Source organism: Phaethon aethereus (genome assembly GCF_964289735.1).
Source record: "Phaethon aethereus genome assembly, chromosome: 17".
Classification (NCBI taxonomy): Eukaryota; Metazoa; Chordata; class Aves; order Phaethontiformes; family Phaethontidae; genus Phaethon; species Phaethon aethereus.
The window spans coordinates 4,158,937-4,181,121 of record NC_138593.1 but is presented as its reverse complement, the minus strand read 5'-3'; the positions used below and the strand labels follow the sequence as shown (position 1 = coordinate 4,181,121).

At 52.7% G+C, this 22,185-nt stretch overlaps 1 protein-coding gene across 1 annotated transcript in view; it reads left to right on the top strand.

Moving 5' to 3' along the window:
- NCOR2 (nuclear receptor corepressor 2) overlaps positions 1-22,185 on the top strand; it is a gene marked incomplete at its 5' end in the record, with an annotated part of 178,131 nt that overhangs the window by 1,472 nt on the left and 154,474 nt on the right. The window contains one exon of the mRNA XM_082007798.1: positions 13,137-13,264. Coding sequence (XP_081863924.1) covers positions 13,137-13,264 — 128 coding nt within the window. The remainder of the gene's footprint in view (positions 1-13,136; positions 13,265-22,185) is intronic.

The window sequence follows — 22,185 nt, the reverse complement described above, 5'->3', positions numbered from 1 at the left end:
CTGCACAAAGAAGCTTTTCATCCAGGGTATGAGACACGCTGACCTGGTTGGATTTATGGGAGTTTTGCTTCCATCGGTGTGAGCGTGTTTATTTGGGAGGTGGGACAGAATGAGAGCATTTGTCTCAAAAAGAAAATCCCAGTTTCCTTTGTAGCAGAAACCCGAGGAGGAGGAGGATGTGACCAGGTGAGCAAGGTCTGCAGTTATTGCAAAACCGTGATTTAAAAACAAACCAAAGAAACCTCAATACCCAATGTGGAGACAGCTTTTAAAGAGTGCGAAAGGCTCCTAGCCTCGGGGATGAGTCCTTGTCTCCTGCAAACCCTGGTTGCTTCCCCTTAGTGTTGCAACAGGAGAACGAACTGAGCAGGCAGTTGTTTGCAAGTCGGACGGAGCGCTGGGTTTCTCCAGCCTGCCCTACTCTCTGGCTAGAGTGAATAGTGTTTTTATTTTATTGTATTAATGTTGGAAGAAGTTGCTGGTGTTTGCTTCTGGAAGCTATTTTTACAGCCGCGTGTAATCTTCTGAAGTTACGTGATACCTTTTAGGTATCTGGATGCAGGAGAGGTCTGAGCTGAGATTTTTTTTGGATGGAATGCTGAAAAGCTCCTCTTGGCAGAAGTGTGCCAGCCCCACGCAAACCGAACGCACCTTGCCTCTCCTCGGGAGGGTAGGCAGAGCGTTTCTTCGAGCGTGTCCCTGCACGATCTGCCCTGCCGCGCTCAGCTGTTTGCAAACACGTGTCTCTTGCTCGTCGGCGCCGTGAGCTGGAACCGGGCCATGGCTCGGAGGCTGGAGCTGATCTCTGGTGGGATTGCTTGGGAGAGGAGAGCCCAGTTGCTTTGAAGTTGCTGTGCTGTTTAATATTAAAAGTCAGCGGTATTTGCCTGCATGTCTTGGCCAGGTCAGTTTTGTCATGGGATGTGTTTGCACAGTGAGAGCTTGTTTGGAAGAAAGCAAGAGAGGCCAAAACCAACCCGACACTAGCGTGTCTTGCATCTCATTAGATTTTGGTTCTGGTTTGTTGCGTTCCACGACATCCTTTCCCGAGAACTGGGAATTCATCAGCCTGGGGATCCCTATCCTGGTGGTGGAAACGCCTCGGTCACCTCCTGGGCGCGTACGCAGGGCTGAGCAGAGCAGGGCTGCAAATGCTATTGTAATATAAATAAATAATCGTGGTCCGACTGTGACCGTCGCGCCCAGGGAAACGCAGTGCAGCAGGAATACCGAGCTCAGAAATGAGCCGTGACATTATTGTGGGCTTGGAGACACTTTATGAAAAGTGATTTAAAGGATTGCAGCTGTTCGATTTCACAGATGAGGCAAGGGAGAAGGGATGTTGTGAAGGGGCAGAAGGCAGTGAAAGCAGGCTTGGGCATTTTTCTTCTCCCGTCGTATAAAACCTGAGGGAGTATCCAACAAAATGGGGAGGAAGACATGTTTCAAGTGAACAAACAGAAATAGCTTTGTACGTATGGGCACTATCTCCCAGCAGCATGTTCCAGGAGCTACTGCTGAGTTTGGAGCTGGCAGTAGAAGATCCAGTACCAGTCGAGTGAGGATGTTTGTTGGCTGGTTTCCTTCTTAGGTGCCAGCTTTGGGCAGGGCTGCGAACCCATGGATCTGATCCAGACTGAGCTCTGATGGGTGATGCAGCAAACAGGCTCCTCCACAGGGTAGGCTGGTCCCCATCTGTATCGGGGTGTCTTCTTCCTCCTCCTCAGTGGAGGGGCAGCTGGTCCCAAGAGCTGTCGGGGAGGCTGGATGTGAAAATGGTGAGACATTTTATAATGACCCTAGGTTTAATTCCATCTTACTAAAAAACAACTGGTAAAAAAACTTTGACAAGTGTGCATGCTTTTAAAGGAAGAAGGAGGCTTGGTGAAAAGGTTCTGGTTTGTTTGACTTTCTTTAGGTAAAACTAAAATCACCGGTAGTCAGCAATTTCTGAAGAGCACTGTGTGATTCTTGGCCAAACTGCAGGGGAAACGTTTTTGTTTTCCATATTAATCAGCTGTAATGTTGGGATGCTTAGCTGACTTCTGTCATGTTCAGCTCAGGAACAGAGGAATTGTTTGAATGCTCCGTGACCTTTAGCTAAAGGTGGAAAACCACATTACTTACGCTCTTAACCTTCTAACGTGTCCAAAGTTCATGTGCTCTCAAAGGAAACTTTCACATGGAGGATATTAATTTTGAGGCAACCTGCAGGTATTTTCTGTAAACAGATCAATTTCCCTGTGTAGCGCGTGTCCCCTTTCCTTTTAAAGCCTCTTCATGATCAATATTCCCTGGGGACAGAAGGGTTCCCCTCTCTTCCTCCCCCATGGATCCGGTTTCTTGATGTGTCCTCCTTACCAGTCATCCTTCTGTTGGGGCCCTGAGGTTTCGGCGCCGCAGGAAGGGTGCGGGCTGGGCTGCCGGGAGGGTGGCATCAGCCACAGGAGGTGCTGGGGTCGGGGCACACAAGGTGTCCTTGCATGGCGGCCTCTGTGCCAAAACAGCTGCTGCTTTTGGGGCGCTTTTAGTGTTTTACCTACGAGAGATATTAAACAGGTTTGGGGTTTGGTAGGATTGGGGTGAATGCACGTACGTATGAAATTGGTGGTCCGTCACCTGAACCCCCATTGGGAAGCACCATCCCCTCCCCGCAAAACGAGAGGTGCTTGGCACACCTCCCGTCCGCGCTTTGGCCCTGTTCCCCGCACACTGCTCAGCTGGGATGGCAAAGTGAGCTTAACCCCTCTGCTCCAGCTTTGGGACCCCCCGGCCCCTGCCCTGCCACCTCTCCTCTCCGGGAGCAGCTCTGTGAGTTCCTTCATTGAACACTTTGCGAAACAGCGCTTGTGCGGGAGCGTCCCAGGCCGATTGCTCGTTTTTCTTGGCCCGTGATAAATACTTCCTTGTCTGCTGAACCAGAGACAAGAGCTTGGTGCAAACTTGTGTGCTGATTTGGTGTCCTAGCCAAACGGTGGCCTGGGGGGAATCGAGTGCCTTCCCTGCCCAGCCTCCCCCTCCCAGCAGGGCGAGTTAAACCCAGCGACCTGCCGTGGAAGGTGCTGTAGGGAGATGCAGGCTCCTGAGATGGCAGGAGCTAGCTCCTCTCCGCAGTGACGCGGCCACGCCAGGTAAGCCTGCAGAGAGGCGGCGTATTTTGCATTACAGACTCAAGGTGCCTTTGCTGCTGTGTTGGTTTTCCTTGGAGTAGTTATTCACCCTTTTATCTGCTGGAAGCAAAATGGCAGTCTGTGTTGGTGCTCCAGGAACTTGCAGAACGGAAGAGTTTGCGGTGCCAAATGCTAAAATCCCCCAGGCTGCGAAGAGCCTTCTCCAACCACCTCGGAGCGCAAAGCAAAGCCTCCTGCTACCAGCTGCGCAGCTGGGCGGGGGCAGCTCGTGCCAGAGATTCGCATCCTGAATTCTGCCTGCCGGGCTCCAGCTAATGTTTTAAGGAGTGACTTGAAAATCAGAAACATTACCTTGGAAATACCGACTCTGATCGGGTCCGTCACGAGAACTCGGCATGATCTCTCTTGAAGTACGTTGATGTTGCAAGTGAAATATTGCATGAGCTCTGAGCAACTCAGCAGTGGATTTGGGAAAATTGGCTTTCTGCTGTGGGAGCATGGAGGTGAAGGAACAGGACACCTAATTCCCTGCCCTGGGGTGCTCTCCCATTGCCAGAAAGGAGTTGGCTTACAGCAGTTTGTATTTAAAACTCATTTTCCCTAGGATACAGCCTTTATCCAAAACAGTTCTTTTTCTTCAAGCTACTGTAAACTTCTATGGTTGCTCCCTAATCTGCTTTTTGGATGTGATTTGATGCAGAGGGTGATGCTTTGCTTCTGGTTGATCTCAAGATTGTAAATCCACAGGGGAAGAAAACCCGTTTGCTGCGTAAGTGGTTTGGCAAAAGTAGAGACCCACTAAAGCCGCTTTGGGAGGCGTAAAGCCTTTTGCCTGCACTCCTAGCCTGACTCTACCCACATTGCCCCACCAGCCCGTGGAGACACCTGCAAGACTGGAGGCTTTTGCTGGTCGTCACTGTCACCACATTTATTGACAATATGGAGCAAGTCAGGTTCTTCGACCTGAAGGATTTGCTGTGGAGGTGTAAGGAAGTGTAGGAGAGAGCGGAAAGACGAAAGGGTCCTACATGGACCTGCAGATAGGTTATGGGTGTTGTGCGGGAGCACGTGTGGTGGGAGGTGGTGGGGGACTACGCTGCAGAAGAGATATGATGGTGAGCTAAATGACCTGGTGCTCTTAAGGTGAAGGTTTTGGGTTTGTTGTGTGAAGAGAGCTGCTCACCCTGCGTGGGTGTTTGTGACCACAAGTGGCTTCAGGAAGCACAGCAGCAGGCGTGGGGAATGGAGGAAGGGCAGACGGGTCATTCCTGGCTCAAAGGCGCCTGGATGCGACTGGGACAAAAGTCTTGCGATGGAGAGAGACTCAAAAGCAGCACTGTAATGGGTGTGCTGCTGCTCTGCGGGCACCTCTGGCTGCCGGGGCGAGGGCTGGCGGCTGGCTGCAGCACCAGGCACCGGTCAGATGACTGGGAAGCCACAACAGCTGAGAGCTGCCCCCACCGAGACGTGACTTCTCCATGAATGGCATATTCAGATGGGACAGCTAAAGGCCGCTGACAGCCCTGGGTTGCTGGAGAGACAGAGGAGAGGGCGTCGGGAAGGATGCATTACTGTGCAGCTGGTACTGACGCTAATGGTGCTGGCAGCAGACGTGGCCTTGGTGCAGGGATGGCAGCAGAAATCAATGCCTTCCAAGAAGGGGCCACGCGCAGTGTGGTCACCTCCTAAAACAAAAGGCCAAGTCAGCAGCTTCTGAGAGATGGATGGCAGTGAGACTGTGTCGGAACAATAAGGGCATTTGTCTTTTCAGCACATGTTGCATCCCCGTAGGCAAGATAAAAATGCATGTATTCAGCCAGGTTTTTATTACTGACCTTATCTTCAACAGTAGAGCTGATTGTGAAGTTGTTGTTTGTTTTATGTGGTGTTGGTTTTTTTTTTTTTTCTTTCCTTAAATCTGCAGTGAGCTCCTCCCAGGGTTTTGGGGAGGAAGTTGGGCAGACAGCAGTGTACTTGTGGACAACTTGTTTTATCAATAACCACCTCCTTTGCACTTCAGTGGAGGTTTTCAGTAGCAGAGGACAGCTCTTCCTTGCCGGGGAGGCTGAGGGCGATGGGCTGCGTGCCACACAGGTCCCCTCGCAGCCCGTGCTGTGTCTGGACCTCATGGAGTGGTGGCTCTCCTACTGTCCCGGTTCGTCCCAAGCCTTCCCCCTTCCTCTTACCTGAATCGGCTTTGGGAAAAATTGTTTTCTCCAGGCAAAGTCTAAAAAGTGCATTTCTCGGTCTGATGAGCAACTGCTGTGCTGCCAGTGCCAAGGGGTATCCAGGCACCAGAGAGCTTCCCTTTTTATTGCTAAAATAGGTCACGCTCGCTGCTGGCAGAAAGAGATTTAAAGCAACTTCTTTTTTCGAAGTTCAGGGTGTGCAGAGCAGGGCCAGGGGGGCATCCCCTGTCGCTGGCAAAGCTACTGGAGTGGTGGCCGTGCTGCTTTGGCCACCCTACCTCGGACTGGAGAGCTGGTCTGCCTGGCTTGCAGGTGGCACCAATTGGTAGCCCAGCCTCCTGCTGCAGTCAGGGTTGCATCAAGGGGCTCAAACAGCAGCTTATTGCACGAATCAATGGCTGGATGGTCCGAGGCCCTTGCAGGTTTCCGGTGGGGATACACTGCTCCATGCTGGCTGCATGCTCCTGGGGGAGTGGGAAGCTCAACCTGCTGTGTGTTTCCTAGTGGGATGGGGTGGCTTTGCAGTCTGTGGCTCTGCAGCCAAGTTTGGCCACCATCTCGGGCCACTCTAACTTGTGTGTCCCTTTTGGCCACCCTTGTTGCATAGGGAATAGCTCTGGGTGTCAGAGGTGAAGGGTGTTCTCTGATTTGGGGAAACAGCAGCAGAAAAGCAGGAGGAGGAGAGGGATGGAGCGCGTGGCTGGTGCGGGCGCTGCTGTCTGTGGCCTCTCTCTCCTCTCCTTTCATGAAATACCAGTGGAAACCAGGACACCCAGGATGAAGGTGAGGCATGGGGTGGATCTGGGTCCCCAGATCCCCCAGAGCCAGCAGGACATTGTTGGGGGGACGAGAGGAGTGTGGGACATGCCGGGGCAGCAGCTGTGAAGTGCCCAGCTCTGGCTCCACGTGCCACCCGTGCCATGGTTTGGGGGGGCTCCAACCCCGCTGCCCTCACCCGTCAATTCCCCTGCTGTTCAGAGCAGATCCCGGAATGGCACGCGTGCTGCTCACGAGCAGCGGGAACGGGCCAGGCACCCTCTTCTGAAATTAGATGAGAGAACTTGTAAATAGAGAAATAAATAGGGATGCTTTGGCATTGTTTTCACTCGCTATTCGGACTATGCCATTATTAATCGGCCTCCTTTAGGCTAAACGCTTGGGAGTGCTTCAGCAGAAATAGCACATCATTAAGAAATAAAAATTATTCGCAGTACAACGCTGGGCGAGCTCGTAACGAACAGCCCACGACCTAATCCTTGGTGGAGGTGGCGAGGAGCTGGGATTTGCTCCTCGATGAGCATGTGCAGTGCCCTGGCCTGTTTGCCTGCCTGCGCAAGGTGACGAGGACGGCGCTGGGCGAGGGCTCCCGTGCCCGGGGAGCTCCGCAGGCGAGGCGCTACCTGCGCCCGGCGCCGTGGTTCGAGGCGGCTGCTGGCGCGTGTGCCACCCTCCGCCGGGGAGCCGGCTCAGCTGGCGGATGTGGTGACTGACCCCGGGACCGCTCCTCCTCGGCGTCACTGCAAAACAAGAGCCGGTGTTTTTTAAGCGAAGCTGTCTTTGCACCGAAACTCAGCAGGGAGCTCCTGGTTGTGCTCTCAGCTGAAGACGTGGTAAGCGGCAGGGGACGGATCTGATGCTTTGGGCTGCTCGAGCTGTGCTGCAGGTGCTGGTCTGGCTGTGCTCTGGGTCTCCACGGGTTTGCTCCAGAGCTGTTTTCCAAGGAAGCCAAGAGCACCGGGCGTTCGCACTTGTTTTTCTGCTGGTGGGAGGAAGAGAGGAGGAGCCGTTTGCCTTTCTGTTGCAAGACCAGCTCCAGGCTTCCTTTCCGCAGGCCTCGTGTCTCTGGGGTCTTCTCTTCGGGGGCTAATTCTTGCAGCCGTGGGAATGCCATCTGTATGGAGCAGTCGGCAGATGCCTTGTCTGTATGGATGTGCTCTGTGCCAGAGCTGGAGGAGCAGAGTCAGAGCTGCTGTTGGCCATGGTGTAGCATTGTCTGGCTCCGTGCGCTGCGGGTCAGTGCCTGGGGGTGCTTCCAGCATCGCTTTCAAACCTCCCTTTCTTCCTCCTCCTCAGAGATCAGGCAACCCGGACCCGGGCAGCAGCGAGGAGGGAAGGAGAAATAAAGTGCACCAGCAAGCGCACACGTTCAAAACAGAAAGCAAGAGAGGCAGAAAGGCTGCGCGGCTGCGTGCAGTTACTAGTTTAGTGCGTGGGTTATCCTGAGGTCAGGGGACAGCGCAGAGGGTTTTACTGGAGATGTTATGGTAGGTAAGGCAGCAGGCTGAAAGCTTTAAAAAATTTAAAAAAAGGGGGAGGAGGGAAGCTTTTTTTTTTCCCCGTCCTGTGGAGCTGTCTTGTTTCCGTGTTGCCGAGGGCTTTTCTATAATATCACATTCAGTCTCCTAGCTTTAGACAGTTTGATTAGCATATCTAAATGAGCCTGATAGACTAAGGTTATTTAGGGTCAGAGGATTTACCAGGAAGGGGCGGGAGACGGCACGCTCGGGGCTCCCAAATCAAGTAATAACAGAAAATAGACCTTGACTGGGAGTGCTTTCAGCAGCTCCTGCTCCCAGACCCCCGGGCAGGGGCAGCGCGGACGTGTCCAGCCTTCCTCGCTGGCGGTGAAGGACGCTTTCGGCACCTCTGGCTGTACCCAAGTACCTCTTCAGTCTGCTGCATGAAGAAGTGTATTTTAATGAGGCTGCTTTCGGCTCTTTAGCATTTTATTTATCTAAACGGTGGCCGTGTGCTGCATTGCTCTGCTGGGGTGATTTATGGCACTGTAGGCACTCTCGGTGTCCGTCCATCTTCGGTGACGCTGCTAGTGCTGGCTCAGCGCGGCCAGCAGCTTGTGGTGGTGTGCGGCCAGGAGCTGCTCAGAAGGACCCGCAGGAGCCAGCTCTCATCGGGGCAGGTTTCTGGCTGTTTTTGGGCAAAAAGCGGCTGCATTTCAGTCGTTTTCCCTGCAAGACCATTCCTCAGCAGTCGCCTCAGCAGGCAGACGTTGGGAGGTCTGTCGTCTGCAGCATCACCCGCATCAGGCTTCGCCTGAAATGGGTGTAACGAAAGGGAGAGGGAGTCGGTCCCATGCGGAAAGGCCAGGGATTTGCAGCATTCCCGTGGGATGCTGCAGTCTGCCCCCGGGTACTGCTGAATTGCAGCGTGTGCTGTGCTGTGGGTGCCCGAAATCTATGAGGAGCTGCGGTTCTGGTGACGGTACCAGCAGCGGTTTGTCTGTGCTCCCCATCACCTGCCTCCCGAGCGGCAGCCCCATGGCCCCACGTGCTGCTTGCGGCAGCACGCAGCCCTTTCTCTGCGGGTCGCTTGGACCTGGGGTGGTGCAATGTGGGGCTGAGCCGCCTCCGCCCTGAAGAGCTTGCTGCCTGATGAGATTTCCCTCGGGTGACATGTTCAGGAGCCAGTGCAGGTGCATAGTTTGAAACTGAATAATGTAGATTTTCCTTGTTTTTCTAATTTTGATTAGCTGGCTTCACCCTAAACTTTGGAGATGTGGCCTGCTGGTTTTGACGTGTCAGTCTCTTGCGCGTGAGGCTGGTGGTCTGGGCCGGGGCAGCTCTCCAGCGTGGTGGGATACCAGGTGGCTTGTGCGGGACAAAGGCAGCAATGCATTGCTGGGGCTGGAAGCCGGGGATGACCCGGCCTCGCCGCCGCACTTGGGCGTCAAGCTGCTCCCAGCGACAGGGATCCAACCTTCCCCTCCTGGCTGGGTGGCTTCCAGTTTTCCGAGTCTGCTCCCGACCTGGGCCCACTGCTGCCGTTGGGCAAGCGTGGGTTGGCCGGGCTGTCCCAGGGGCAGGAGGCACCAGAGCAAGGACGTGCGTGGCAGGGTTGTGCCGCGGTGCTGCCGGGGGGATGCTGGGGACGAACGTCCGCGCTGGAGGACGGGATCCTGCTGCCAGCGCTCTGCGGTGGAGGTGTTTGTGGGGGACCACTACGCTGGCTGTGCCTGGGCCGTGTCTCCCCAGTTCAGACAAGCTTTCTGACACTTATGGGGCTGCTCCCGTGGCATCACGTGGATTCGCTCCCGTCGAAGACGACGGATGCCCCAGGGACTAGCCTGAATAAAGCTCCGCTCTCGTGGCCGGTGGAGAGCCGCTGGCAGAGAGGTGTGTGGGACGGGGGGGTGTAACCCTGACCGTGGCAGCTCAGCCTGGGCACCGCCGGGCTGGTCTTGAACCATTCACGGCTCCAGACCGTGCGGTCTAGGGAGAGGAAACTCTGGCCTGTTTGTATATACTCTGCCTACGTCAGAGGGGACTTAGTTCCTTTCGCCGGGGGTTATGTTTTGGGAAGCTACTGTTTTATCAGGAGAATGGTAAGCTCTTGACATTGACACTTCCAAAGTGACTTCATTTGCTTTGCTTTGCTTTTGTTTTGGAAACATTCCCCCTCCTTAGCCTGAGTAAAGAAGCTTAATTTCTATCAACAGGAGTGGAAAAGGTGCTCGTCTTCTCTTTGCATCTCTTCCTGCCCTCTGCAAACCCTCCTCCCAGCCACCCAAATCTGTTGATGTGCCAGAGCCCCTGACTTACCCATGCTCTTTCTGCTTCCTTATTTTCTATTTCATGACATGTGCTGAATTTAAGAAATTCTGCAAAACTTCCGCAAAGTATATCAGTGCGGGAGCACCTGAACCACCAGGAACAACAGGGAGGTTGGTGTGAAAGGAACAAAGTCCTGACCAGGGGCAGTGGGAGAGCCGAGGGCCCTGGAGAAGGTGCTCCGACACATCAACAGATTTAGGGGGGCGGAGGAGGGTTTGCAGAGGGCTGGAAGAGATGCAAAGGGAGGAAAAGGGAAAGGATGAGCAAAAAACAGAATTGAGCAAAAACCAGCAAAGCAGGGGAAGGGGAGCAACGTGTAACTTGAGGCTGCAGAGTTTTTTAGTTGCTTTATTTCAAATGTCTTATAGCTGTCCTTGAGCGGGCGCCAAGGCTGCGCTAGAAACCTGAGGTTGGGATGTGGACCGTCACACTCGTGCCGCGCGCTTTGGCGGCGGGAGACTCGCGTGGCACCCGCTGGACGCCGCTCCCTCCTCTCTGCCCGCCGTGGAAGTGCGGCGGTGCTGGCAGCAAGGTGCCTCTCAGCATATGTCTTTAAAACGCTGCTGAACAAAATTGAAGCCTTTTCAGAAGGCAGCTTGTAAACCTCTCTGTCATTTGCGTTTTTCAAAACACAGTCATAGGTCACAGTGCAATTTAATGTAGTAACTTTCTGAGCAATTATACCACCTACGTCCTGCCAGGTCTCCCACAGTTCCTTTGACAGTTCATCAAAGGGCACAGAAATTTGTCAATTTTAATCCTCCTCACTAATTTTTAGGTTATGCTTTCTTCTGGTAAAACTGAACGCTTGATGTGAGCGAAGCGGAGCAGGTCAGAGAGTGAGCGGGGCGATGTCTGGAGAAGCAGGAGCTGGTGCTCGCCAGCCTTGCCCTCTGCGGGGACGCCGGAGAGGCAGATCTGCCATCCCGGCCCCGAGCTAATGGCCCTGCGTAATGAGCTTCCTCATCGCTGCGGGCCATGCCGGCAGGCTTGGAGCTCCACCAGCAATTTTCTGACGGGGATTAGAGGAGGAAAAGGCAAAGCTCAGTGGAGTGTAGGCAGGGGGAAAAGGAAAAACAGACGGTTCTTGGGACATGCAAGAACTTTTTTTTTTTTCTCAAGGACACAGCCTTTGAGCCTCCCAGACGGGTAATTCTTGTTTATACGCCCACAGAAGGTGATGGTCCTGCTTGTGGACCTATTGGTGTGTCTTCCCAAACATGGTGTGTTTGTTTTGTAGGTGGATGTTAGGAGCTGCATCGTTTTTGGTTTGGGGTGGTTTGGTTTTGGTGGTGGGTTGTTTTTGTTTTTGTTTTTGTTTTTTTTTTAGTTAAAACCAGGACAAGCATGAATGTGGGGAAGCTCGTTGTGGGCAGCAATTCCACTTTGGCCTGGGCTGTAAGAGCTAAGGAGCTCCTTTACTTCAGCTGTCTGAGTTTGTCCCATCTGTGGTTGGACCCATGGCATATTCAGTCCTGCAGCCCCCCAGGGCCTCCTGTGTGGATGAAGAAAAAGCAGCATCACGGGTGGCATCCTCCCTGAACACCTGGGTTTACAACCGACACCCCCATGAGGATGAGCTGATGCTGTCCCAGTAATGCCCCTCCTTATGTTGCAAGAACCTGTCTGGAGACAACCCTTGCCCCAGAGGCCGAGGTCGGAAATGGCCAGTCTGGAGGTGGAGACCAGGAGTTTGGGGCTGGCAGAGGTTCCTGGTGTTTCCCAAGACTAATCAGAACAGGAGAGGAGCAGCACCACGCTATCACCTGATGCTGGGGAGGAACGAACCTGACTGCAGAAGCTGGTGTGCTTTTCTAGGCACAAGCAGAAGCGGTGGCCACCAGACACCACCGTTCCCTTTCCTCCTCCATCTGATATTTGGCCCTTTCAGCTTTTGTGCGAGAGCGCCTGAACGTGGGGTAGAGGATCTGCTTTTCTTGGCTCCCCTGGGCTGAGTGCTTACAATTTCCGGAAAGCTGATATGGCAAACATCGTGTTTTACCCTCTGGTGGCCAAAGGTGTTGGCCTTTGATACTCCCTTCTGCTCTGCAGGCAGCTGGAGGAGAGCACGGCATCCAGCGCTGGGCTGCTCTGTTCCCTTACAGCTTGGGAGAGGGGGGTCTCTCGGTGCACGTTGTTGCTGTTGAAGCTCCCAAATCCTTTCTTTGCCTGCCATGCACTGTGCTGGGACACTTCTCCAGCTTCCCTAAGTACTGGAGCATGTCAGCCTTCACTACAGCAGATCAAATAATTTCTGCTGAGAGTCCCTGCCCACACCCCCCAACTGCGTGCACATGGTATTTTATTTATTGATTTTTAAATTTATTTTGTTTTAGACTCTGAAATTTCCTTTTTCTTTTTGAGGGAATTGGAGCTTTTTTGTTCCAGTTGAGAACTCTTCAAAATAGACTCCTAGGTGGGATTGGTTCTTCTAACATAAATGTGTGTCAGTGTTACCAGGGATATTCTGTGGCAGGGCTTTCTATGCCATTGCTGAAGGTCTTAGTTAATTAGATGATTAGTCTTCTAGTCGAGTATCTATCTGCAAATAAAAAATAGCAGTTGAATGTAGCTGCTAAAATACTGCTGCTGGAATCAGTCTGCGGCACAGAGCAGGAGGGCTTCTTATTTAATTAAACCCAGGAACACACTGTACTGTACTCTCCAAGGGTCAAGGAACAAAAGGGACGTACACATAACAAGTAGCAAACTGTCCTTTCAAACCCTTTGAGCTCAGCCCAGGAGAGCTGTCTTTAAAGGGACACTCTTAAGGTAACATTTGTGATTTCTCCTCCTTTTTTAAAATTTTATTCTGTTTTTTCTTTCTTTGTACTGCTGTGTGGATTATTGAAGCTGAAAGTATCCTGTGACTTTTCATTTTCTTCTTACCTGTTCTTCATCTCGGGTTTGAAGTTGTCATCAGGACTACCCGGATGCCAAAAACCCTCTGTGTGCTTGGCGGCTGGGTTGGGCTTGCTGGAGTCCCATCTCGGGAGCCAGCCTGCGAGCAGCCCCAGTAAAAGGCCAGAGGCAGGTTGGACTGGGAGCTGAGCTCCCAGCCCAACACTGTGCGGGACTGGGAGTTACTGGGAACCCTTTTTGCGGGGGTAAAGCACTGAGCTCTGTGGTCCAGCACCCAGTCCTTCAAAGGACAAGTATCTGTGTGGTTTCTTCTGAGTTGCTGGGGTTCGGTGCTCACCTGAAAGTTGCCACCAGCCTAACGAGCTCTTCTGTGTTTGTTTCCGCAGGACGTCGCGCTGTTGGAGTACCAGCATCATTCCAGGGACTTCGCTTCCCACCTCCCGCCCGGGTCTATCATGCAGCCGCAGCGGCGGAGGCCGTCCCTGCTCTCCGAGTTCCAGCCGGGCAATGAAAGGTACCGGCTGCCCGCCTGCCCCGCGCCGTGGCCGTCCCGCCTGCGCTGGCGAGTGTTTTGCCCAGCGCTGTGACGCGGAGGAGGGCTCTGGGGCCTGCGCGCTGTTCGATTGTGTATTGCTGCTGACTGTGCTCCGTCTCTGTGCCGCTCTTAGCTTCGTTGTACTAATGCGAGAGGCCTTCTGGTTTCTTCCCTTGGACTGTCGTGTGTTTTAAAGAGATCTTAAAAACACCAAACAACAGAAACAACCCCGCTCCCCTCAGTTCTGTGAAGCTACACGTCACTGTGACTGGTTGCGTTGGCTTTCTTCAACGTAGGAAATAAAGCTGCGTGGTCGGTTTTGGTCTGTGGCTCCCGAGGCTGACGGGAGGAGTGAGAAGAGCTCATTTCCACCGTGCATCTCCGCTTCCTCTGCTGCTGCTCTTCCTCCCCGCATGCGTTGGTTTTGTTTCTTTCTGCATTCTCCTCACAACTTTCTCCGAGCTGCTTTTTTCCTGTTTGCGGCTCTCACGGCTCTCCCCGTGTCGCCCGTTGCTCGCGTAGCCTCCCATGGGAGGCTGGCAGTGTTTTTGGGGGCTACTCAGGCAAGCGCCGTGCGGCTGGAAATGCTGTAGGTGCTTTAGCCACAGGGGCTGATCTGTTCTGAAGGCCATCACTCTCGCTCTCTGTTTTGTCGCAAAATGCTGCTCTCTCACAGTTTCTCTTCTGCATTTGATGCTTAGTGGTTTTAGAAAAAAACTGGCCTGGAAGTGAAATAAGAGCCTTGCTACAGTAGATTTATGCAAAGCATTTTTTTATGCTTATTCCTTAACCGGGCTAAGAATAAAACCAGTGCAGTCTCACAGAGATGTATCTGTTTCTCTAAAATGATGATTTTTAAGGGAGAGGAGAAAGGCCTCAGGGTGCTGGATGCATAAAGGCGTAGGTGCAGAGAAGACCCTCTTTTTCTAGAGGGCTGGGGTTTGGCTTGGTGCTCAGCAGAAACAAACCCATGAGAATTCGGAGGCCAAAAGCAGCCCTCCAAAGTTAGTTTTGCATCTGCCTTCCTGGATGTGCCCTTCTGGGTTGTGCCTTTGGCCCCCGCATGTGCAGAGGGTAACGTGGCTTCTGACGACAAGCGATTTATTGCAGCAAGTTACATTGCCTTGGAATGGTTAACTTGGAAGTGGGTCAGATTCAGCTAAATTTGGGGGAGATGGGTAAAGAGGACCCAGCAACATGCTCCTGCCTGTTTTTGTTTTTCACACTGCTTATAGTTTGCAAAACAGAACCAGTTCTGCTCTCCTGTAAAGTGAAGGTTTCAAGGTCTGAATATGGTGTTTTAAAAAAATGTATCTTATTTCTTCTCTATAACTAAAAAAACCAACTGCAAGCCTCGATGTCTGCTGTACCACATGCCTAATCTGGTGTGGTCATCTAAGCATCTCGCTTTGGCTTACAAATGTTTCAGACTCTCCAAACTTATTTTTGTGCTGACAATCATATGAATGTGGGTAACTGTTAATCGATGTTGTCAGGTCTAGCTACTTATCGTGGTTGTTTCACTTTCAACTTGAATGGTAAAGTTTTGGCATGATAAAAAAAGAGACTTTTTTTTAACAGGCCCAACTTACGTTTCATCCGTTTTCCCTGTAACATCTGAAAAATTGAACTTTTGCAAAAATTATACTGGGTAATGAAACTAAAAATACCACTTAAGGTCAGCTCAGTTGGCATCTTGTGCCAGAAGGCTGGGATATAGACTCATTAAAAAAAATTGTTGGGCATCTGGGGATGCAGGATGGGGGGCTCTGCGGAAATTTTCAACCCAACGTAATTAATTACTTGAAATTGTTCAAACTGGCAGGCACTGAGGTGGTGTTACTCCATCTTGCAAAGCCAACTACTGTTTCTCTGTATCTTTAAGCACTACGCTTAAAAATCTGTCCTATGGGGGCTTTGCTTTCTTATCTCTGTGGTGTGAGGATCTGCTCTAAAACGCTACCTGATGTGCTGTAAATGGAGCCCGGTAGGTGTTTGGTTGCTCACCTCAGAGTTCCTCGGGTGCTCAAGGGCCAAGACCTTGGAGCTTCTGGTGCAGGTTGGGTTGGTCATTAATGTCCACCCCAAAAAATAGCTCTGGTGCGGAGCGAAGCCTGGACGAGAGACGGTGGCGAAAGCAGCCATCTCTGCCGCTGAGTCCCCTTGGCAGGTTCACGCCGGCCGCATCTGTAAGCGCTTTGGCGTTGTTCCTGGGCTGGATTGATGGTTTTGAGCAGAGGCAGCTGGTGCTCAGCGTGAGGGGCTGGAGAGGAGGGGGTGACCGAAGGCAAACAAATAATGTCCGCCAGGCGGGCCCAGGGGGTAAATAGAGAGAAGCACAGGGGTGTGCTGCGTCTGAAAGGAAGACCTCACCTTGGTGCCCTGCCTCATGCCCCACCTGGCACGCACTGGTGGTGGGCGTAAGGCAGTCCTCCCCGTGAAGCAAGTGTCGGTGAAGGGGAGCCCTTCCAAGCCCCCATTGATTCGGGTGTTCAGACGAAGCAGCCTCGCCACTGTTGGTTGTGGTGGCTGATGCTCTTCCAGGATCGCTCCCCTCCTTAAAGAAAGGAATTCCCCAGGGCTCGGTTCTGGGGCCGGTCTTGTTCAGTATCTTTATATATGATCTGGATGAGGGGATCGAGTGCTCCCTCAGTAAGTTTGCAGGTGACACCAAGTTGGGTGGGAGTGTTGATCTGCTGGAGGGTAGGAGGGCTCTGCAGAGGGATCTGGACAGGCTGGATCGATGGGCAGAGGCCAACTGTATGAGGTTTAATAAGGCCAAGTGCCAGGTCCTGCACTTTGGCCACAACAACCCCACACAACGCTACAGGCTTGGGGAGGAGTGGCTGAAGAGCTGCCCGGTGGAAAGGGACCTGGGGGTGCTGGTTGACAGCCGGCTGAACATGAGCCGGCAGTGTGCCCAGGTGGCCAAGAAGGCCAACAGCGTCCTGGCCTGTATCAGGAATAGTGTGGCCAGCAGGAGTAGGGAAGTGATCGTGCCCCTGCGGTGCCCGCAGCTGGGGAGCATGGTTCAGCTCTCGGGCAGCTCGGTCCCAGGTCCTCTGAGCCCGCCTGCCCAGCGGGCAGCCACTGTTGCCCTCCTCTCCTGGAAACCAGCAGGGCTTGGCTTGACTCTGCTGAGTCTGGGGAGCTGTCCCGCTGTTGGGCTTTGCCTGCACCTTGGGCAGACCTCTAAAGGCTCTGCAGGCTGTCTTTGCACATGGTATTTGAGGCTTGACCCCACGGATGCTTTAAATCCTGCAGAAATCATTTGGGCTTGCTTAGGTGGTCTTCCCACAGCTTTGCAGGTTTTCTGTTTCTCCTGGCTGCGGTTTTGCTGTAGTCACCAGGGTGGTAGTTAGCTGTGGTCCAGTGAAAAGGGAACAAGCGGTGAAGTATTTCACCATGGGCACAGCGTTTTAAGTATGAATCGGGTGTTGGTGGCAAAAAGCTGTTGAGTGGTAACTTGCTGGAAGGAATGGGGTGCTGAGATGATCCCACATTTTGGGGCTCCCTGAGCATGAAGCTCATTGAATGGCAGGCTCAAGCAACTCTATGTCCCCACAGCTGAGCCTGGTGGGTCAGGCAGGATGGGGAGAACCAGTTCCTGAAGTGTCACAACATCGTGGGCTCTTCTCCCTCGGGCGTGATGAGCCTCCTGCTGCTCCTGCTTCCCAGTCCCGTTCTGCAGGAGATGCTGGGGAGCTGCAGACTGCCCTTCGCCAAGTGCATCAGCCTTGAAAGTTGTCATCACCCCTTGGTGGATCGGTAGAGACTTGAACTTCCTGTGCAGCAATTTTGGCTTGGAAGAAGGAAGAAAAACTTGAACCACTCTGAATCTGTTGCTATAGGGAAGGTTGGCTCTGCTTGTCTTTGCAGGGCTGTGCTGCTTTCCTTGATGGTTTTTTTGGTAGCAGGCTTTTTCTTGGAAGGATCCACAGACTTCCCCTTAGCTTGTTCGGTTGGCTGTGCCAACTGGACTGCAGGAGCGAAGAGAAGTATTTCAGGATCTGCTGTTGGTACAAGTCGTACCATGAATACTTGCAGAGGAATGTCCTGGCAAAGTGACAAGGATTAGGGTTGTGGGGTTTTTTTTTTGCTTTTCCATATATATTTTGGTCCACAAAAAAAGTGAGAAAAACTGTGTTGAGTGTTAAATGGCAGGTGCCAGTGGGGTGATGGGTCTGAAAAATCAAGGAACTGGGTTTTTCTGACTTTTCCTACGTGTTAGGATTTTAGAGCAAGGTTCCGTACTAACGCAGGAATGCTGGGGTGAATAATGGCTTCTCTGGCAGAAAACGTGGCTGTAAATAAGTGGTATGCATGTTACACAGTATATTCCGCCTCTATCCAGAATAAGATGAGTCACTATTTTCGTAGGAGATTATTTTCCCAGTTCAGGAGACCACGCTCCTTTTTCGGAGCCTTTCTGCGTGGCTGTCATGAGGGGTTTGAAGAGTTTGCCCGGCGTTGATCTGAAGTACGACATTTCGGGTGCGTTAAGCAGCTGCTGTGTTCCTGCAGCCAGCCGAGCCAGCCATGTGCAATATAGCATGAGAGCAGGCCTAATTACTGTGCTTATTGAATGTGATTAATCCTGCTGGCTGAGGAGCCTGGGGAGCGGTCAGAAGCCGGGGCGGTGAGCATGGCCGCTGGAAATCACGTGCGGCTCTCGGTCTTCATCTGTGCTGGGCCAAATGGCACCAACTGCTCCCGAGTTAACAGCGCGACCGATCTGGTTTTATTTATGGTCGTTAATTAAGCTTCCATTTTTAAAGGTGACCCTTTTCTCAGGAGCGAGCGGTGGTGCGGCTGAAATCCCTGCGAGCGTACGTCTTTGTCTTTTCGCACTTGAAATGATGTTCTGGGAGCTGCATTTTTTTCCTCCCCATAAATGAACGTGGGAAAGTAATGGCTGGAAAGGGCAGATGCTGGTGTGTAGGCACTTGGTGACAAGCCTTGTCTCACGAGTACCCTCTGCTCCGACGTGGGCTGTGGGCATGTCCACCAGCGGGCCCGGGGGGTGACCGAGGCTCCGCAGAGGAGATGTGGAGACACCAGGCTTCGGGGAATGGGCCGCTGTGCCCCGGCAGGGAAGCGTGAGGGGAAACCCGGGCTTTGCCTTGGCTGGGATGGAGGGGTGAAAGTTCATGAAACAACTTTCCTGTGCCTGATCTCGAACCAGATTAATTTTGGGGGAGGAAAGGTGATCTTGCAATGTGTGCAGCAGGCTTGGTGAGATGCGGGGTGTCCCTGAAGCCATTAGTTCAGGGAGTGCTCCGGCCACCCAGGAGCGCCAAGAGGGCTTTCCTGTGGGGCTCCAGCTTTTGGATGCCTGGAGAAAGCACTTGGGGGAGCTTGTGGAGAGACACGAATATTCCTTCTCCTCTTCCCGAGTGAGGCAGTGCCGTTGCGTGGCACAGCGTTAAAGCTTCTGCTGGTCCTGTCGCTGCTCATTGCAGGGGAGTTGGACTAGATGACCTTACAAGGTCCCTTTCAACCCAGAGATTCTGTGATCCTGTGCCTAATTCAGGCTCTGGGTATGGGGATCTTCACTAGGCAAGTTTCACATAAAGCATCTGCTCTCATCTAAATTGGGTTGGCTTGGAGGAAGTTGGCTGGGGGGATCGTGCGGGGCAGCTGCACAGCTCCCTGCCCTGCTGTGGGAACGCACGGCCAGAGCGTCACGAGGACGCACGGGGGACCGCCCGGTCCCAGGCGCTTGGTCGGACCTCGCAAGGACCTGGGAGTCCCTGCGCTGGACCGCGTGGTGAGCTAAGCATCCCGCTCGAGGCTCTCCCACACCTTTGGCTTGTGCAGGCTCAATCCTGCTGGGAGACGTTGCTGAGGGCGTGGGAGCTCCACCTTCCCCACCCAGACAGGCTGCTCTTCCCATGGCCTCTGTTGTTAAGTTGTGATGGTGGTTTTTTCTTCTCCCTCTCCATCTATGTGACAGAGGGAATGCATCAGCTGGCGCTGTACGTGTTTTTTCTAGCTGCGTGGTGGCAGGTTTGCTCCTACAAACCCTCCAGTTCCTCTCTTTAACAGGTCTCAGTTTGCCCAGTCTCCCTCTCTGGCTATTGTTAGCTGTAAAGGGGTTGCTGAAACCTCTGACAAATCTTCGTGTTGGCTATAAATAATTCACTTCGATACTAGCGGTTTTCTATATTACTCGCTCGCAAAAGCATTTTATTGGCTGTCTGTACCTGTGGGGGCTGGAGACTTTTTTAAAAACTTATTTTTGGAGACAATTTCCCACCAAACCATCTCAGCCAGAGGAAATAAACAGCTGCAGCAAGGCCATCGTTTGTCTTGGTTCTGGTTCCAAGAGACCAGCGAGAGCCAGTTTTCCAGCCTGGTTATGTTGTTTGGCCCCACGATGTAGGGAACAATATTTGTGGATGGGAGCAAAACTTAAAACGTGCCCTTGCTGGGAAGTTGGTGGGAGCCGGCTCAGAGCCGCTGCTGGTGTTTTGAGCCCTTGGTGCAGGAGGCACATCTTCGTGAAGTCAAGCTGGGCTTGCTGGATGTTGCAGAACAGCAGTCGTTCCTCCTGCTGCCACCTTCTGCTGCTCAGCTGGTGGAGAAACGGGAAGGTGCGAAGAGCAGGGGAGGGTTGTGCTGCTCTGAAGAGCTGGGCGGTGCGCTCCTGAGGTGGGTTGGTGGGGTGGGAGGGTCCTCTTTGGCCTCCTGAAAAGTTTGTACCTGTGATTTAGCTTCAGCAAAGTAGCTAGAGGTAGGATCCACCGAGATCTCATCAGGACTGTTCTTACAAGCCCCAGGGGCAGCTCAGGATGTCTCGTTGGATCCTCTCTCCCAGGAGAGAGGTGCTCTCAGCTTCCTCTATACCCAGCTGACAGTCAACCCCTTTTTTCTACCCATCTCGTGCTCAGCTGGTTCTGGTGTAGGTATAACGTAGCAGAAGATGTTCTCCTAGGTCCCAGTGACCCCCACGTGCTGGGGCGAGCTGCAGGTGCCCTGCACTTGCTGTCGGACTTGACCTGCTCATACTGGGAGAGTTTGCTGAGAAAATGGCCCTGCTGAATGCGTGACACGGCGCTGCAGCTGGTAGGTGCAATCGGTTTGTCAGATTAGTAATAAACCAAAGGGCTAATCTTGGGTTAACTTGGCCTGCTGGACTCGGATCTGCCCAAACCAGAGCTGTACGCGGATGGCTGGGTGTCGGGGCAAACCCTGGGCACCCAGCCTCGGTGCGTCAGCAGATCTCACGCTGCTCCGCTTCTTTTAAGTAGTTTAGTGTTTGTGGTGAAGGACTCCAGGTGAGGACTAACCCGCCCCGCTTCATAATTAACGCTGGCGTTTGGTTTATTTCATTTAATCATGCATAACTCACATGCAATTAAAAACACTCTTTCCCTTCAGCAAAGTAGGAATCTCTGGAATAAACCAGCCAGGTGGGAACTATTTGGAAAATGCAGCAAAACCCCAAACTTGGTGTAATGGGAAGGTTTTTCAGGCAGGGCTATTTTTATGCTGAGGGCAATGTCATGGCTGTATAAAAGTCTGTTGTAAGGAGCTCGCTGCAGGTGTGGATGTAAAGAGTGAAAGGTGTGAAGGCTTCAAGCAAGAGCATTTGTATTTGCAGCCAGGACAGGCTGAGCGGGTTGTGTCGGGCAAAACAATCGGGAGCGGCTGGAAATTCCAGTGGATAAAGTTAATAGCAGTTCCAATGGATGTGGAAATGGAAATAAAATAGCACCCTATAACGTTGCAGCTGCTTTCCCCGGCATGGCCCCTGCCTCGCTGTAAGTAACTGCCTTTGTAAAGCTGAGTGTTGCTCTTATCTTAAAAACACGTGGTTTTTTTCTGAGCGTGGCAGTTGTGTCGGGTTGTGCTGGGTTCCCGACAACTGCAGAGGTCTTGGAGCCGTCCTGTGTCAATTAGCAGCTTCTTGGTAATATGGCTTTAAAAAAGGGAAGAAGTGAAAATAAACACATCTGATTTTTAATTGCCTCGGTACAGCAGAGCCTTGGGTGTTGGAATATTTTAACACCTGCCCAGCTCAACAGTTGGTTATTGTTACTGGGTTTTACAGCAGAGCCTGAAATGTCGGCGTGCAGCTGCGGGCGGGCAGGGTTTGCAGGAGGGGTTGGGACGAGCCAGCAGGAAACTTGAGAGGTGCCAGGAGATATTTCTGGGCTTGCTGAGAAAAGTTGAGGATCGTTCAGTGTGAAAGCGTTTGCAGGTGAAGCGAGCTGTGCTTCAGTGCCACATCTAAGAGCTGTTCGGCGCCGCGAGGTTTGCTGCGCGTTCGCGCTCTCGTAGGCTGAGGGTTGGAGCGGCAAAGGCACAAAGCCTCCCCGCTCTCCCGTCCCGTTTTTGCTGGGGAGGAGGAAGAGGACGAGCCAGATTCTGTTTCTTGTGTGTCAGCAGCAAAGCTGCTGCCCAAATCCCAGTGCCGGCCACCTGTGCCAAAGCCACAGCAGCAGAATTTGGCCTGCACATGCTTTGTGCCTGTTCCTGATGTTTAAATAAATAATTAAAAAAAAACAAACAACCCAAACCCTAACCCAAAACCCCTTTATCTCGCTTCCCTGGAGCGGGGCTGAGTTTGCTGCGGGTGGGCAGAGCGCTGTGCTGGGAGGTGGTGCCCCGGGGAGTGCCTCCTCGCTCTGGACGCGGTCCAGAGCCAGTACAGCTGCTGGACGGGCTCCCGCTGGCTTCCCAGGGCTCCGGGTCCTTCCCTTTTTATCATCCGCTGGGAGATATTTAATGAGCTACGTAAAAATTAACGTCAGCAATTGCAGTTTGTGGGTAGGGAACGCACAAGACCCCCTGACTTTTGTGCTTGCTCGTGGCAAAACGCATTCCCTCTCTTCCTCCCCTTCCAGTAGCTTCTTTGGTTTGTCGTTGTTTGGTAACTGGGGAGGATACTTCAC